This window comes from Dromiciops gliroides, chromosome 2, assembly GCF_019393635.1.
Source record: "Dromiciops gliroides isolate mDroGli1 chromosome 2, mDroGli1.pri, whole genome shotgun sequence".
Taxonomy (NCBI): domain Eukaryota; kingdom Metazoa; phylum Chordata; class Mammalia; order Microbiotheria; family Microbiotheriidae; genus Dromiciops; species Dromiciops gliroides.
In genome coordinates this window covers 516,340,381-516,358,830 of record NC_057862.1, presented here as the reverse complement: position 1 = coordinate 516,358,830, position 18,450 = coordinate 516,340,381, and the positions used below count along the sequence as shown (strand labels likewise).

Below are 18,450 nucleotides of genomic sequence, written 5' to 3'. Positions count from 1 at the left end.
ATTTTAAATATAGGGAAAATGAGGCAGAGTATGTTGAAAAGAATGGCTCTGTCTAAAAATCAGTAAAAAGAATAAAGGTGTTTTTAAAAAACAACACACTCACAGAGACTAATTGATCTTCCTAGCTTTAAAGATTAATGCCAAGAATGCTCTGCTCACTTAACTCCTCTACTCTAATATTATCTTCCTTTAAGTCTATCCTTTAAGTCTATATATTTTGTTTGCTACTTACATGCTGTCTCCCACATTAGAATGTGAGCTCTCTGAGAACAAGGGAAGTATTTTTGCCCTTTTTTTGGTATCCCTAGCACTTAGTAAAGTGTTTGACACAAAGTGACTATTTACTGATTGCTTGTGGAGTGATTCAGAGCCCCACTAGTCCCACGATGAGCAGTTATGTAGCATATTGGATAGAGCGCCAGGTCTAGAGTCATAAAACTCATCTTCCCAAGTTCAAATCTAGCCTTAGACATTTATTAGCTGTGTAACCTTAGGCAAGTCACTTAACCCTGTTTGCCTTGGTTTTCTCATCTGTAAAATGAGTTGGAGAAGGAAATCACTGTCATATCTGCCAAGAAAACTCCAAATGGGGTCATGAAGAGTCATACGCAACCGAAAACATCTAAACAAGGTCCAACATTATCATCCTACAGATGAGGAAATTGAGGCCCAAAGATGTTAAATGATAAATACACAATCACACAGGTTTTCTGAATTTGAACTGAGGTTCTCTGATTTCAATGCCAGTATTTTCCTGCATAATTAAAATCTTGAAACTACATTTTCAGGACTACCCTAACTTTCATTTTAATAAAAATAACTCAAATATTTATGACCATCTTATTCAAAAAATATGTTCTGTGGTGACAAAGACATTTCACTACTTTGCTACTAAAATACAAGATGGTAAAATCTCGCCATCTAGTGGTGAAGAGATGTATCAAAGAACAGATTGTGACTAATTTTTATTTCAACACCAGCAAAATCCAAACCTTTTTTTTTTTTTTTTGGCAGGGCAATGGGGATTAAGTGACTTGCCCAGGGTCACACAGCTAGTAAGTGTTAAGTATTTGAGGCTGGATTTGAACTCAGGTCCTCCTGAATCTAAGGCTGTTGCTTTATCCACTGAGCCACCCAGCTGCCCCTGTTGTATCATTTTTTACAATAAAACATGTTGAACCTTTCCCTTCATAAGTCTCTCCTCATTCTGTAGGCCACTGCCCTTCTCCCAGGCCAACTTTCTTTCCAAACTGCTCCTCGGCCTCTAGTGCCACCCAACTTTATTCCCAGAACTATCTGTACTCCCCACCCAATTCCATATTTCTCCTCAGGCCAGTCCTATCCTACTCGATTTTCAATTCTGAATTTACTTCAAGTCCTAAATGAGATTGGCGGTATATTATAAGCCCCAACCTACTCATCAGATCTCCACTGTTGCTGCTGGTCCTCACTTTTGAAGGTGCTCAAAGACAATATAAGAGTGATGCCCTGACTGACTGGCTGATTAATTAATTGGATTTGAGAGGTAAAGCTATGCAAAAGTCATCAGTCTCCCTCTCTCCTCCAAAGCCATCACTCCCTATAGAAACTATAGTTAGGTCAGCCTCTTCAGTCTTCCTAACATAGCACATTTATTCTCAGCCAATATCTTTTGCTTACACTCCCCTTCTAATCCTTCCCCACCCTGTATCTTATATTTTCATTGTGTTTTATGGTTTGCAAAGTGCATTATATACATTATTTACCCTCACAACAACCTTTTGTGGGAGGTAATACAACCATTACCTCCACTGTATAAAGAAATTAAGACTCAGAGGTGAAGTGAATTGCCCAAGGCCACTAAGCTAGCATGTAGCAAAGCTGAGCTTCAGGTTAGGTCTTGGGACTTCAAATCCATTGCTCTTTCCAAGGAAAATCTTTCAGTTTTTCATTGTAATAATTAAAAAAAATGATTATTGATTGATTGGTCTAACACATCTTGCCTATTCCCTTACTCTTCCTACCCTTAATTTATCTCCATCTTACTTTATAAAACCCCTAAAGTATACTCTGTGACTATGTATTTGAGGACGTATTATTCAACAATGGTTTTGTCTTATACTGCTCCTGTAATTCCATAGCACTTAGACAATTATAGGAGCAAAGCAGGCTCTCAATACTTGTTAATTGATTCAGGTATAACCATAGTATGAAACAGGTGCAATGGCACACAAAACCCTTTGGCACAACACCCACACAAATTTTATCTGTCACAGTAGTGAATATCACCCTCAAACCAAAGGACCTTATAAGAGATAATGGAAAGTTCACTATGTAAAAGGAACCCTAACCTGTTGACTAGGTTAAAAATAATCCTAAAACCAGTTCAATTCAACAAGTATTTATTAAGAGCTTACTAGGTACAGAGGAAAATGCTAGGAGCTTGAGGATTCAAAATTTTAAAAAAGGAAGTCCATGCCTTCAAGAAGTTTCTGCTCTTCTGGGGGGAAGGAAGAAACATAACCTAGACAAGTACATGAATGCATGTAAATAATGAGGACTCTATTTTATTTTATTTTTAAAATTTGCTCAATGGGAGAGCAGTGAGAGGGAGAGATTATAAAAGAAAAAGTATTTGAAAAGGAATTACAAGTAATAATGTGATTAAAGATAACATATTTTGAGAAACATTGCACCAAAAACTAGGCCTGTGATTCCATGAGTCTTGTTTTTCTGCAGTGACTATAAATTTGGGCCAAAATGATTTCCAATTCCACAGCTTCTAGCTTCATCTGAATCTACTGAAAGAATGTCACTACTGCTTGATTAATCATTCATCCTGTCCACAGAAGGAGATAGTTAATGTTGTCTTGTTTCTCAGCTGTCTGGCACTACTCCCAGAATCAACAGAACAAAACAGGACTCTAGCGACACCTAGTGATCTTACACGTTTCAAGTGCAGCTTTTTGGAATACCACAGCAAACTAGATAGGGATTAAAATTAGTCATTTATTTTGTAAAACAGAGAGGCAACAGGAGAAATAGAATGCTCTATTTAAACCCAGGAATCCCTGTCTTTGAACCTTGCATCAGATATTTACTGGTTTTATGACTCAGGGGAAGTCCTTCATCTTCTCCCAGCTTGCTTCTCATCTGGAAAATACCTATACAACCTACCTCACAAGGTTTGTTGTGAAGCTCAAATGAAAGATTTCATGTAAAAAAAATCACTTTGTAATCCTTTAAGCACTATATTAAGTGTTAGCTGGCATTATTACTGTTTCCTAAACTATTTGCAAAAAATAAATCAACTACTTATTTAGTTAACTATTTTTATTTCAAATGCCAGTAAATTCTGTTTCAGTTTACATCACTGTCATAATGTTCATGTTTTAAAAGCCTTTCTTTACCTTCAGTCAAATACTAATTAATAATTGCCATGAAATAAAAATAATCTTTTAAAATTATTTAGGAGTATATTATCCTTCAAAGGAAAAGAGAACCATCTTCCTTCTCAGCACTTGCCTATTCCCTTCCTCTTCCCACCCTTAATTTATCTCCACCTTACTTTATAAACCCTCTAAAATAGGGATAGCTAGGTAGCGCAGTAGACAGAGCACTGGCCTTGGATTCAGGAGGACCCGAGTTCAAATCCAGTCCCAGACACTTAACACTTATTAGCTGTTTGACCCTGGGCAAGTCACTTAACCCCAATTGCCTCACCCAAAACAAAACAAAACAAACTCTAAAATATACTCTGTGACTATGTATTTGATAAGAGGTTAAGATCATATTAACTGTTGTCTGTTTAATTTTTTTCCCTACTATAAATCTCTAATAAAGGAGAAAACTGGGTGGCTGCAGCTGAGTTCCACCAAATACCACCAGAGAACATGGAGATGCTGGTCGAACTAGTAAGACTAGAAAAAAAGGGAAATATTCACTGGTCTCAGACTATATCTATTATCTCACTTTTGCCAGTGAGCTGGAAACCTTCATGAGAAACAGGACCTTGAAAAGCACAGCAGAAGTCAAAGTTTTTGAATAGGAAAAGGATTTGAGTCTGGTGGAATCTTGAAGATAGCTGACACACAACCCAACTTCAAAGATAATGGCACATGTCTCCAGCTAGGGCAGTATATGGAGATATGAGTAGAACAGGCTATATCAAATAGCCAGGGCTTTTAGGAAAATTAACTAGGCAGAAAGGGATGGGACATTTATGCATGAAAATTTCTCAGGCTGAGGGCAGAGAGAAAAAGACTTTCAAAATTTACACCCCCATCCCCTAGGGGCACAGTTCATGAAATACAATAAGCTCTTAATAAATGCTTATAATTGAGGATGGAGAAAGTAGACTTCTAGGACAAAGTATAAGGAATGAAGCCCTAGAAGAAAACTGAAGACCAGATAAGGAAGAATCTTTCTTACTCAAGGTATCAAGGTGGGAATACCTCAAGGGAGCCCACAGCCATAGATCTTCAGAGAAGGATATGGAAAATCATTACAGAATATGGTGGGTCTTAAACCCACCAGAGCAGAGGTGTCAAACACACTTCTGCATACATCCCACAACACTCCTGAGTGTGGTCTGAAACATTCAAAAATGTAATTGGCTAATACTTAGCAAAGTAAATAAAAATACGATAAAATATAAATAACATTACATTTTCAAAATAAGTCAAATATAGCCCTCAACAATCCTGATAGAAGGTGTAGCGATCCTGTTTCTGAGCTGACACCATTGCACCAAAGGATACTTTAGAACAGAGGTGTCAAACTCAAAATCCACACACTTCTTGCCAAATCAGATTAAAATCTAACTGGGAGATATTTAATGAAATAAGTTAAAATATAATACAACATACATAAAATTAATTTGTGGCTTTCTAAGCCAACAAGCAAACCACAAGGATCCATTTTTTTTTTTTTGTCCTACACCACTGCCTTGGAGAGTCAGAGGATCCTACACCTTGAGCTAAGATTACAAAAGAGATGCTAGAAAATATATTGGCTTTATAAAACCCAAACTACCTATGTATTTTATTCATTTAAAAACATCAATCTAAGAAGGGGTACTTAAGCATCACCCTAAAGACACATGACTCAAAACAGGTTAAAACTCTTGTTACTAGACCCACAGGGTGCTAAAGGGGAAGGGGAAAGGGAGGCTGCAAGCTGTGATAAGCCACCATGAGCCAACAAGTAACTGGAGAACCACTTGTAAAGGCTCATATGTCAAGCCAAGAAAAGAGAAATGGAGGTACCCTTGTGGACATGGGTATCAAACTACAAATACGCTCTGCAAAGACGGGTATGCTAGACTGCTTGCCCAATCTCTTCTCCACCAGAGAATGAGAACAGTGGATGGCAGAGAAGACATCTGCTGAAAGGTAAGGAAAAATAAAGGGAGATAAAGGGCAGGCTAAGACTCCATACCAAAGATGTGTGATACTATCTGCTAAAAATTCCAAGAGGCAAGGGCTGAAAGTCAAGCAGTGTTATTTGAAAAAAACAACATCGTTAGGGCACTGAAAGATATAAGCAACTAACAAGCATGTGCTTCTGTTCTAGGCACTGTGCTGGGCTCTGGGGAGCCAAAGAATAAACAATCCCTACTCAGAAGGAGCTTACAAAATAGGTGTAGCTAGATGAGCCGAAGAGACAGAGGAGTTCTAGAATGGAAATACTGCCATGGATATACAATGCCTATAAGCCCTTAGGAAGCTCTCCCTAGGGAATGCTTTAACAGAAGCTGATAAGCCTCTGAACTAAGAGCTGCTTAATGGTGGGTACCATGATGTCCTATGCACTCTGTCTGATATGAACCATGTTTGTACAAGTCACTAAATAAACCTGTACCTATTGAGTTTTTGTATACTGGTGAGTATAACTCTAGATTTGGACCACGCAGGAATGATGTTTATCTGCATGGGAGCAATGAGCTTGAGAAGTTCATCCAAAGCATGCCCTACACCTTCTGGTCAGGAGGGAGCCTCTAACATTGGGATTATGTTTGATTATTATCCTACTCTTTTGTTTTTCTTCTATTTCTCTGCATTTTGGGAATAGATCCTTAGAACTTTGAACTAGAAGAGACTTTTAGAGATTACCTAGTCCACATGAAAATGAAACATCTCATTAACACTTCTGGGTTGATAGAGTAAATGAAAAGAAATTACAATCAGTTGGTATTGCTCCTATTTCAAACTTTAATGAAGGTTCATAGGATCCCATATGTAGAGCTGAAAGGAACCTCTAGGGCTACTGCATCCTAACTCCTCAATTTACAGGGGAGAAAACTGAGGCCCAAGGAGGTTAGAGGAACTGCCCATGGTCACACAGGTAATCATTCTCAGAAGTGGGCTTTGAATTCAGACCCTTGGATTCCAGAGTCACTCCTCTTTGTACTGTATTATATGCTTATAGTATTGAGAGCATTCAAGAATTTTCTCCATAATTTCTTTGGGGAGGTGGGGGTGGGGGGTGGGAAGCAAGGCAATGAGGGTTAAGTGATTTGCCCAGGGTCATGCAGCTAGTATCAAGTGTCTGAGGCTGAATTTGAACTCAGGTCCTCCTGAATCCAGGGTCAGTGTTTTATCCACTGCACCACATAGCTGCCCCCTCCATAATTTTTTTGTTGTGAATTTCTATTATTCCTACTGTGGAGAGTACAGTGGGAAGAGCAATGAACATAGCACTTGGGTTTAAATCCTACTTCTCTGAGACTGAGTGAGTCATTTAAGTTCACTGAACCTCAGTTTCCATTTTTGTAAAATGGGGACAGGAAGAGAGACTAATGTCCCTTTCAATTTTAGATCTATAAGTTAATGATCTTATCCCTGAGGTCCTTTTACTGCCAAATATAAACTGGATCTCAGAAATACTCTCAGACACCATTTTAAGTACTAGCCTGAGGTCAATGCTCACCATTTGCCAATTCTTAACCCAACCAGTTCAAGAAACTCCCAAATCCCTTCAGCAACAAACTGATACACAAAGACATGCTGAAACTTGCAAAGGAACTTCAATCTCCCCAAGGACAAAGAAGAATAAATAACAATTTAGGACAAAGGCAGCAGATCTACATAACATTGCAAGGACAAAATTACACCAAGGGATAAATCCAAACTCTAATTCCCTAAAGCTTTCTTCCTACCTGCCTCCAAGGCAGGGTGTCTAGATACCTTCCAGCAGGTTAGAGAGTGATAAAGTTTTTATAGCCAGCCCAGAAAGAAATAAGGAGTCTAGGATTTTGTGTTAAGATTCACTGGCCAGGGCAGCTAGGTGGCGCAATGGATAAAGCACCAGCCTTGGATTCAGGAGGTCCTGAGTTCAAATCGAACCTCGGACACTTAACACTAGCTGTGTGACCCTGGGGAAGTCACTTAAACCTCATTGCCCCGCACCAAAAAAAAAAAAAAAAGAAAAAGAAAAAGAAAAAAAAAAGAAAAGAAAGAAAAGAAAGGAGAAAAAAAATTCACTGGCCAATTCTCCACAGAGTGGGTGGATCTCATTTAATGTAACTTCAGGAATAGGATGGACATTAATTGCTATTCCCAAACTCCATGGTTGTTCCTGGAGCAATAGGTTGGTGGTTTTATGACTATGGCTATTTTTCTGGCTGGTTTCCATCCCTGGAATGTTCTCCCTCCTCTGCTGGACTACTGACCTCCCTGTTGTTGACTGTTCCTTTAAGTTCCATCTAAAATCCCACCTTCTATAAGAAGCTTTTAATTCCAGTGCTTTCCTTCTTTTAATTATTTCCTATTTATCTTGTACGGAGCTTGCTTTGGATGCATTTGTTTGTATGGTGTCTCCACCATTAGATTGTAAGCTTTTTGCCTCTCAGCACAGTGCCTGGCATATAGTAAGAGCTTAATAAATGTGTATTGAATCCATGAATATTGAATAACTATGAAGATAATGAGTTGACTCTATAATTATCAATAACAGGACATATTAACACCAACACAATGATGCTAATTCAGGACCACAGACTATAATTTACATGCCTCCAAGCTGCCTTACGATGTTTATTATTTATTATGTGCCAGGCATTGTCCGATGGGCCCCCCCATGCCCTTCCCCCACCCAAAAAGTCAGCCCTTGTGATGCTTACATTTCAAGAGATTCAAGGAGTAATTTTGGAAGAGGGATAAGAAAGTCACTGAAGATAAGATTGCAACTGAGTTGAGCTAAAGTAGCTAGAGATTCTAAGAAGAGATAAGGAGGAAGTGAATTCCAGGCATGTAGGTGTTCTAGGTATGAAGACTAGAGGTAAAATGTTATACTTGAGTAAAAGTACATAAGCCAGCCTGGCTAGAATGTAGAGTAGATAAAGGGAGTCATGTATAATCAGCCTGGAAAGGTAGCCTAGAATCACACTGTGAAGGGCTTTAAATGCCAAGAGAGAGGTTTGTATTTTATTCCAGAGAATAAGGAGCTACTAGAGCTCATAGTTACACTTGTATAATAGGAATATCTTTTTGGAAGCTGTGTGGAGAATGTCTTGGAGTGCAAAAAGAATTTAGGCAAGGGAAACCAATAGCAAGAATGAAGAATAAAAGATGCACAGACTGAGTGTAAGACTAGTATCCACTAAATATTAAAATTGTAGAAAAATCCTACAAGATTGGGAATAGAGGAATTCTAATCTGTACCATTAAAGGGAGTCCCTATATGGATGAGAGATCTAAGAGTGTTATTAAATACAGTTTTTATTCTTCTTTATACATTTTCTCCAGCTGGCGAAACAGTGGAAAGGGCACTGGGCCTAGAATCAGGAAGATCTGAGCTTCTCACCTATTATACTTCTCACTGTGCAGCCCTAAACAAGTCAATTGACCTCTGATTGCCTCAGTTTCCTCAAAAATAAAATGGGACTAATAATATCACATTTGCGAGCATCAAATGCGATAATATTTACAATAAATTAGTGTTGGGGGCAGCTAGGTAGCACAGTGGATAAAGCACCAGCCCTGGATTCAGGAGGACCTGAGTTCAAATCCAGCCTCAGACATTTGATACTTACTAGCTGTGTGACCCTGGGCAAGTCACTTAACCCTCACTGCCCTACCCCCAAACCCCTCCAAAAACAAAAAACAAAACAAACAAAAAACCCCACAATAAATAAGTGTTTACTTAGCACAGTGTCTGGCATATACATAGCAGGTGTTTATGGTCCGCATCATATATACAAGTGAACTAGCATCATTATGTTGGTGTTAACATGATGTCGTTACTAATAAGTATAGGGTCATGTCATTATTCTTCATAATCCCAGAACCAATGCACTGGCCCAGGAACAACCATGGTGCTTGAATAGCATTTATGTTCATCCCATTCCTGGTGTTACACTCTGCAGAACTGGCCAGTCTGAATTTTAACATAAAATTCCAGGCTCCCTAGTGCTTTCTGAGCAGGCTATAAAATCTTATCATTTTTCTTCCCTTCCCATTCTAATCAAACACTGGAAGTATACTGGAATACAAGGAGACGTATAGGAAGCAATCTGTGGTATTCTTATTCTAATCAAATAAGATAACATGTGTAAAGGACTTTGAAGTACATTGAAGGTTCTATAAATGTGAGCTATCATATCCATTTCTAAATAACAAAAGACAAGACAAAGGAATTATGGATATGTTCCATGACCCTCAAGGGGAATTGAGTAGTGGATTACATAAGAGGTACCCATAGCCCATTATTGTGTTTCTAACACCTACCCATTGTCCACTTCTTTATTCAACAACCAGTATCAGGTACTGAATGAGATACACAGGTAAATAAAAGATGGTCCTAGCACTCCATAAATTAATCCTACCAAGGCAGGACTGCATGAGAAGTGAGCACAGAAGGGAAAGCTGGCTTGCTTCTCTGAATTTCACCTCAAAGGCCAAAATGCAACCTCTGCCCATAGGACTAGGAAAGACTTAGAAAATATTATTTTGATCTATATGACTCTAGAATGTATGTGAACAAGCAGCATGTTTTTTATATTTGCTTTAAAGTATGAAATTTACTTTCTCTAAAATTAAGATAAAACTATCTGGATATATTACACTAATAGGTCATCAGAATGAAATGCTTTTATAAAACTGTTTTGCAGCAAAGGTGTTCTAGAAAAGAGATTTAATATACTTTATGCATTGAAAAGAAAAAAAAAAGTTGATTTCCGAGATGCTGTTTTAAGCACTACTTACTTTTCAACCCACAGGACTGAAACGAGCTTTACACCATACTTCTGTGCTTTGTCCCAAGTGCTCTGATATCCTTCCTTAAATATAACATGTGTTACATTTCTGTTAAAAGTTTTTGAAACCTGTGGAATCATAAAAAGAGAAACTGTAAACAATATGTTAACCAAGTGTGACTACACAAAATGTTCCAGACCCCTAGGTCCCCCACAAGTCTATATGGGTTGAGAAGAGGGCCACTGAGGTCCCTTCTACCTTCATCATATATACTGTTTTCATGGTTCTGTTCACTATCAATTCATATAAGTTTTCCCATGTTTCTGTGAATGTTTTAAGTTCATCATTTCTTATGAAAAGGATGGATTGGAAACGGTTCCAACTAAACCTATTTCTATCAAGGGTCCCACCATCTTTCCAATCACTGGAGTTCACAACCTCAGTGCTATCCTTATTCTCACTCCACGTGTCCAATCACATATTTCACATACAGCCTTCTCTCCATTCACACAGGCACAAATCTAGTTCCAACCCATATAACCTCTTGACTGGACTAACAATAGCCTTCTGATTGATCACACGAAGCTTCAGGTATCTCCCCACTCCAAACTGTCTGCCACACAGCACCCAAAATAATTATACTAATGTATAAATATAAACCATGCCTACCTCACTTCCTGCACCAGGTATGTCATGATCTTCCACATGAGTGTCTCCCTCTCCTCTCCATTATCATCTTATATCTATTATGTGTTTTGTCATATTTCTACATTTGTGCATGTCATCTCTTCCTCGACTATTCTGAGAATGGACGCTCCTATAGGGCTGTTGTCTTTGTATTCTTATATCCTTTATCCAAGCACAGTACTTGGTACATTCTAGGCAATAAATAAATACTTAACAACTGAATGATTGGAATCACAGATCCATTAAAGTACCCGTTACAGTAAAATTCCATAGCAATGAAAGAATCAAGATAATTCCTTTAGAGCTGTTATAATAAAATGCCTGGTAAAAGAGTAGAAAGAGCATTCCTTGGCACCCTCATCTCAGCTCTGCTGCTTATACCCTGGTGTTTCAGAGCAAGCTGCTATTCCTCTCTGGGCTTTAACATTTAACATAATGAAGGGGATGGATTCCCTGCCAGCTCTTAATCTATGATCCTATAATCTATTCAACACTTTGTCACCCTACCACCTGATCTTTTCTGTGTCCTACAATCACTGGGAATTTTCAAAGCAGGAAAAAAGTACCTTTCATTAGAGATTGAAGAAGGGTCAGATGCACACTGAGAATAAAAGTAATTAATTTCACTTACTTTTGCTCCCATATCCAGAAGCTGATTCATAAATGTTTTTGAATAATTTTCTACTCCACTGGATGACCATACTTCAACATATGCAACAACATCTGAAAAAGAAATATATTAACATGAACTGTACAATCCTTGAACCCTTTCTCCAAGAATTTCAGAATACTTTAATTTTGTCAGGGAGTCCCTCTTCTGACCAGGAAGTTTACCTTTGCTCTTCAAATGTGTTTACCAGGTGTGTCAGTGGTAAGCCACTGCCAGTAGAGTTTAAGTAATGTCATATTAATTGACCAGAATGTTGACTAATATAATAGCCAATCCTATTTTCCAAATGACCATACATGCTACTATGAGGTAGCTAGATGGTGCAGTGAATAGAGTGCTGGGTCTAGAGTCAGAAAGACTCATACACTTACTAGCTGTGTGACTCTGGGCAAGTCACCGAACCCTGTTTGCCTCAGTTTTCTCATCTGTAAAATGAGCTAGAGAGGGAAATGGCAAACCAGTATCTTTGCCAGGAAAATCCCAAATGGGGTCACTTAAAAACAACTGAACAACAAAAAACAACAACAGCAGTAAAAAACAACTAATAATACTTCTCACCAGGATGTACTTAATAAAGGAACCCAATTATGTGGATGTTGATTATCTAATTTTTGGAGGATTTAGCTCCTTTACTCCTTTCTCTTTCCTTGGGGTTTATCTTTTAGGTGCTTTGCTGCTTTTTAACACATTCGCCAGAAAACAGGGAGAAAAGATGGTGTGGAAATTATCCTTGTGCTGCTCATTTAAGAGTTATAACAAAAAAATTATTAGTAAGAAATTGGAATTGCTTAAAAATCCTAATTTTAGTATTCAATGGATTACTTGATCCAAATATGCACAGACCATGTACATGTACTGAAAGAGAAAAGTAGGCTTTCAGAAACCTTTATAATCATCTGCACATCATAATGTTTCACAGGGTACTTTACATACATTTTGATTCAGCTACTCCTTGAGATAGGTGAGGCAGTCATTATTAATCCCATTTTACAGATGAGGACACTAACACTCAAGAAGATTAAGTGACTTGTCCATGGTTTCATAAGCTATTAAGTAGCAGAACAAGGGAATCTTACTGAGATCTTCAATACAATTCTGATCCATAACTATTTAGTGATTTCCTGTAATGTGCCAGGCACAGATCTTCTGACTCCAAGTCTATCCCCTAAACCACACTAAGCCCTAAAAATAAGCCTAAACAAAAAGGTAAGCAGGTAATTTCTCTTAGGAGTCTACTTCCCTACTTTGTCATCCCAGCCCAGAAGTGCTCTCATATTGTACTCTTTCTGTTATGCCTGATTGTATCAGGGTCCTAATGTCACAGTGACTAGTTTTTTCTTGATAGTGAGTGGGATAATCTACTACTATCTCACTATCAAGCCTCACGAAAGGCAGGAGAACCCAGGGTATGTTAGTATTATCTTAGTTATATCTGAGTCTTTGTGATCCCCACGGACCATAGCACACCATTACTCTCCATGGGGTTTTCTTGGCAAAGAAACTGGAAAGAAAACTTTGCTATTTTCCTTCTCTAGTAGATTTTCAGGCAAACAGTGGTTAAGGGATTTGCTCAGGACACAAAGCTAATTAAGTGCCCGAGGTCCTATTTAAACTCAAGTCTTCCTGCCTTCAGGCGCTGTCCACTTTGCCACCTAGCCTCCCCTTAAATTGCGATTTATGGATTCTTTTTGAATTTTCATTTTCAAAGCTCCACTGAATCCTACAAATAACAGAGAAATTCTCAAAGGACTCTAGCAAATCTAGATCACACAATTAAGTGGCCAAGCAGTGACTGGAATCCAGGTCCCCTGACTCCAAATTCAGTGTATTTTCCACTATGCTATAGTGTCTCATTGCTACAACATAATAATTTTTAAAAAGTGCCACGCCTGGAAAACAAAAGCTCTAAATCAATAACTCATTTTAGAAATTTACTAGAATTTACAAACTGTAAAAAACTGGGCAAAACATCTCTCCTGCTTTAGTTTATTCATCTGTTAAAAAAAAAGAAATATTTATGTTTCACAGAATTAGAGCTGGCTTAAAGAAATACAAAAAAAATATACAAAATGGAAAAATTCTTAATTTTTAAAGCAGAATCAATATGTAAAGGAGGGGCAAAGGGTGTAGGACAAATGAAACAGCCTTAAAAAAACCAACTGTTTTGGAAGTAGGAAGGGAGAGAGCTCATATAATGGAAAAAAATATTGTACACTATTAGTCACTTTGGGCTTTTGTCACTTCCTTCCTTCCTCTCCTCAGCATGGGATTCAGTTGGACAAGATGACTTTCAGCTCTTAAATCTTTTGATACTATCCATCCACCTAGAGTGGCTTTGATTGTGGATGATGGAAGAGGAGCAGGGGAAAAGGGATGAGATGTTAGTATTGCAATTAATCAACATTTACTGTGTTTACTAGGTGAGGGAGGGAAGGCATATACAGAAAGGCAAAAACAGTTACTGCCCTCAAGGAGTTTACATCCCAATGGGGCAGCAATATGTAAAGAAATAAGTACTTATAAAATACCAAGAGTAGATGAAAGGGAAGCTTAGAGAAAAAGCCTAGGGCAGGGAATGGGAAGGAAAGGATTCTTTCAGAAAGTTGCACTTGAACCTAGTCTTGAAAGAAGCCTGGAATTCTAAGAAGCAGAGGTGAGGAAAGAACACCCCAGGCATAGGGAACAGCCAGTACCTAAGGCACAGAGACCAGAAATGGAGTATTGTGTTTGAGGAACAGCAGCTAGGCCACTGTAGCTGGATCCTAGAGTTTATAAAGGGGAAAAAAAGCATTAAAAAGGTCAGAAAGGAGGAAGGGACCAGGTTGTGAAGCGTTTTAAATGCTCAACGGAAGACTTTATATTTGAATGGTGCAGGGTGTATAGGAGAGCTAGCTATGTGTGTAACATAGCCAGATATAAGCTTTTGGAAAATTACAGAGGACTGGGGAATTTACCGGGATGGGGAAAAGAGACTGGAGGGATCATAAGACTATGGTTAACAGTCTAAGTGAAAGGTAATGAGGGCCTGAACTAGTGTGGAGACCATGTAAGTGAAGACAAAAGGTTTTTATGAAAATAGATATAACAAGATTTGAAAAACCTTGTCATCAAGGACATGTGGAGAGAGAGAATGAAGAAAGTAAGGATGACTCTGTAAATAAACCTAGATGACTGCAAGGCTAGTGGTACCCTCACCAGAAATATAGAAATTTGGGAAAGGTTTGGGCTCTGTGGAAATGATAAGGAGCTGTTTTGGACATGTTGAGTTTGAGATGCCTGTAGATCATCCAGTTACTTCACTCAAGAAGTTCACATTCTAATGGGGGAGGAAAATATGTACATATAAGTATGTACACACGAGACATGTTTTTATTTAAGGTTAGGGCAGACACACCCATGTTTGTAGGTAATAGAGAAGAAGCCAATAAATAGAGTTTGAAATGAAAGAGAATGTAGCAATGACAGGGACAATGAACTGAAAGAGGCAGCAGGGGATGGGGCCAAGGGTGCATCTAGAGGTGCTGTCCTTGGCAAGGAGAACCACAGGCTTCATTTGAGACTGGAGTAAACAGATTGTTGGAAAGATGTTGGAGGGGGGCAGCAAGGTGGCGCAGTGGATAAAGCACCGGCCCTGGATTAAGGACAACCTGAGTTCAAATCCGGCCTCAGACACTTGATACTTCCTAGCTGTGTGACCCTGGGCAAGCCACTTAACCTTCATTGCCCCCACCGCCCCCCCAAAAAAAATTAAAAGAAAGATGTTGGAGGGATGTGAGAAGAGAAAGGCTTCAGCTGTTGCCACCCTTGATAACTGCCCTGGGCAGTCTCGGTTCCTCAAAACCTTCAAACAATTAGTCCTCTGATTTAGTCATTCCTTCAGAACAGTCTCCTCCTTGCCATCAGGTCTGAGATCCTCAGTTTTCCTGATCCTTCAAGCTTCAATTTATCCATCCCTTTTAGTTGCATAACTCCTCAGTTCTTTTCAGTCCCATCAGCAACTTCACTTCTCCCTCTCAGTCCTAGTGTTATAAAGCTGAAAGATGCCTTCCTGCTACCGGTATAATTTCAGGTAAGTAATTTAACCTTTCTGGGATTCAGTTTCCTGATCTGTAAAATGAGTGGGTTGGACCAGATAATCTCTAAGGTACTTTCCAGCTCTATATCTGTGATCCCATGACTGAGAGGTCTTAGGAGCTAAGGAACTGAGGGAAATAAGAGGTTGAGAGAACTGTGGGGCATCACCATTCATATTTGAAACTTGAGAACCATTTTCAACTCTTTCTTGTTCTCCTATATTCAATTAACTGTCAAATAGTCTTTATTCTAGCTCCAAACCTCTTGCCTTGGTGCTCTTCTCTTCATGTTCACAGCCAACACCCAGGTTTTGGCTCTCAGGCTATTGAAGTCTCCTTAAATGGTCTCCCTTCATCCAGTTTCTCCCCTCTCTAATCTATTCTCTTTTACACGGCTACCAAATTGATATTTCTTTTTTTTTTCTTTTTGGCTGAACAATGAGGATTAAGTGACCTGCCCAGGGTCACATAGCTAGTAAGTGTCAAGTGTCTGAGGCCAGATTTTAACTCAGGTCCTCCTGAATCCAGGGCCTGTGCTTCATTCACTTTGCCACCTAGCTTCCCCCCAAATTGATATTTCTAAGTCTGACCTTGTCACCCCCCAGCTCCAGAAACTTCAATGACTTCCTATTGTCTAAAGAAAAAACAAACACAAATTCCTCTACATGGCATTCAAAGCCCTTCATAATCAGGTTCCAAAGTATCTTTATAGACTGACATTATTCTTCCTCACACACTCTACATTTCCAACCAAAATGACCCACTGTACCTGCTGTTCTCCTTACAGGCATTCCAGCTCTGGATCCTTGGGCCTTTACACACCTGGACCCCTAAGATTGGAAAGTTCCCTTCTGCTTATAGTAATTTCCAGCTCAAGTGCCAGCTCCCTATAGGAGGCCTTTCCTTCCTCCCACTTTTTAATGCTCTCCTACTGGAAAATTATTTTGTATAAGTTTTGTATTTAATTGTAAGTATACATCTCTCCCTCCCCAATAAAATATAAACTCCCAAAACACTGTTGTTTTCATCTGTCTTTCCAAGTATTTAGCCCATTATTTGAACATGGTACAAGAGATGATTAACAAATGCTTACTAGCATAGAGTAGTGCTATAAGGTCCATTTGAAAAGAAATAGAGACGTTAAAGGACTTGTCTACAGTCACGGGACTTAAGCAGCAAAGCCTGAATTGGAACCCAAGTCCCTTTACTGCAAACTCTCCAGCGTTCTTTTCATTGTACTTGGAGTAGCTTTTGGAACTGAATGGAGGAGCCTTGATGTAAGGGCAGGGAGGGAGGGAGAGGAGAGAGAAACTGAAGGGGGTTAATTTCAGCCTACTCCAAACTCAATATCGCAGCACTCCGCTGATCCGTCCTTCAATCCCAGAACCACAGACCTGGAATTGGAAGGGACTTCTAGTTCAAACCCTTCATTTTACAGATGAGGAAAGTGAGGCCCGGAGTTTTCGTGAATTAGACATGTCTACCACCTGCACGAAATGGGACAATGCCTTCAATCTCCACGTTCCTTTCACTGGGCTCTTAACCATCGTTCCCTCAACCACCCCCCCTCCCCCCTTATCTGTTCTCCCGATCCCTTTGCCGTCTGCGCCCCCCCTCCCCGGCAAGCCTGAAATCGACGACCCGACACCTGGGGGCTGTCCAGGAAGGATGGGGTGGGACAGGATGGGATGAAAAGAGGGAAGGGGGGGGGTCTAACCCAAAGTCTCTCTACCTTTCAGGATGGGCTCGCCTCCGGGTCGCGGGGAACCCGCAGGACCCGGGGCGGCCATGACGCAGCCAGGAGCTGCCCACGCTTCCTACTCCGTGGCCCGAGGCCCGTCCAAACCGAGAACACTGCGCGTGCGCCGAGACAAACTTTTAAAACCCTTCCTGGTTTTTAGCGGCAAAAACAAATCCACTTTTTCCGCGTTTCCGTGGCGACCCCGGCAGGAGCCCAAAAAACTTGGAAATGAGCTAGGGGCGGGGCCACTGCCCTTTATTGTCCGCTTTTAGTAAGAACCTTAAGGACCGCCCACCCCCAGTTCCCCGAGGCCGGAAGAGCACTTTCTCCGATCCCTCCCCCAAACAATTTCTTTTTTTTTTTTTTAAAGCCCGGAAGGCTTATTTGTTCTACTTCCCCACACACATTTGCATTGCCCTTTAAGGCTTAGAAAATACTTTCCACACAGCAGCCTCTAAAGGTAGATTGCTAATATGATGATGCCCCTAGTATACTTAAGGAACAACGGAAGTAACCTGCCAGCCCTCTCTCTAAAGGTACAAAAGCTGTTTCGGACTCTATCCCCTCCCGGCGCCACCCCTCCCCTCGCATTGTGGCAACTAAAACCTGGAGTGGAGTAACAATAGCTTCTGGCCCTGCAACCAGTCTAGCTAGACAAGCTGGGCAAGACTAAAATAAGAAGTTTCGGCTTGAATCTAGGCTTCCCTAATTCAAACCTCCCGCGCGATCTGGCTCCGCCCCAGCTCTAGGGCAGCGTATTGGCTGTCTGCATATTGAGCGGATCCGCCAAGTCTCTAAGAACTGAGTCCTAAGCATTTTAAACTCATCAAAACAATCGTGTTCTTGCTGTTATTCAGCAGGTCAAGGGTCTTTAAGTATGGTAGGGTCGCGACTCGCTTCCAGCCTCATTCACTACAAGCCGTCACTCCCAGTTTCAGGTTGCAACAAAGTTGCATGTGCAGCTCCTTGAAGTCTCTTGCCAAAAGGGATTGCTTCCCTGAAGAATGAGGCTAAAAAGAGGGCTGCGAGTATTGTTAGCTTCAGAAAGGGAGAAACTAAGGCACAGAGAAGAGAGGGAATTTGCCCAAGGCTACTCAAAGACGG

General features: G+C 40.0%; 1 protein-coding gene across 1 annotated transcript in view; it reads right to left on the bottom strand.

Moving 5' to 3' along the window:
* MCPH1 (microcephalin 1) overlaps nt 1-17,518 on the bottom strand; it is a 325,091-nt gene extending 307,573 nt beyond the window's left edge. The window contains exons 1-3 of the mRNA XM_043988990.1: nt 17,338-17,518; nt 11,494-11,585; nt 10,185-10,303 (exon numbers count right to left, since the gene is read on the bottom strand). Coding sequence (XP_043844925.1) covers nt 10,185-10,303; nt 11,494-11,585; nt 17,338-17,395 — 269 coding nt within the window. The 5' untranslated portion in view covers nt 17,396-17,518. The remainder of the gene's footprint in view (nt 1-10,184; nt 10,304-11,493; nt 11,586-17,337) is intronic.
* Between the last annotated feature and the right edge of the window lie 932 nt (nt 17,519-18,450).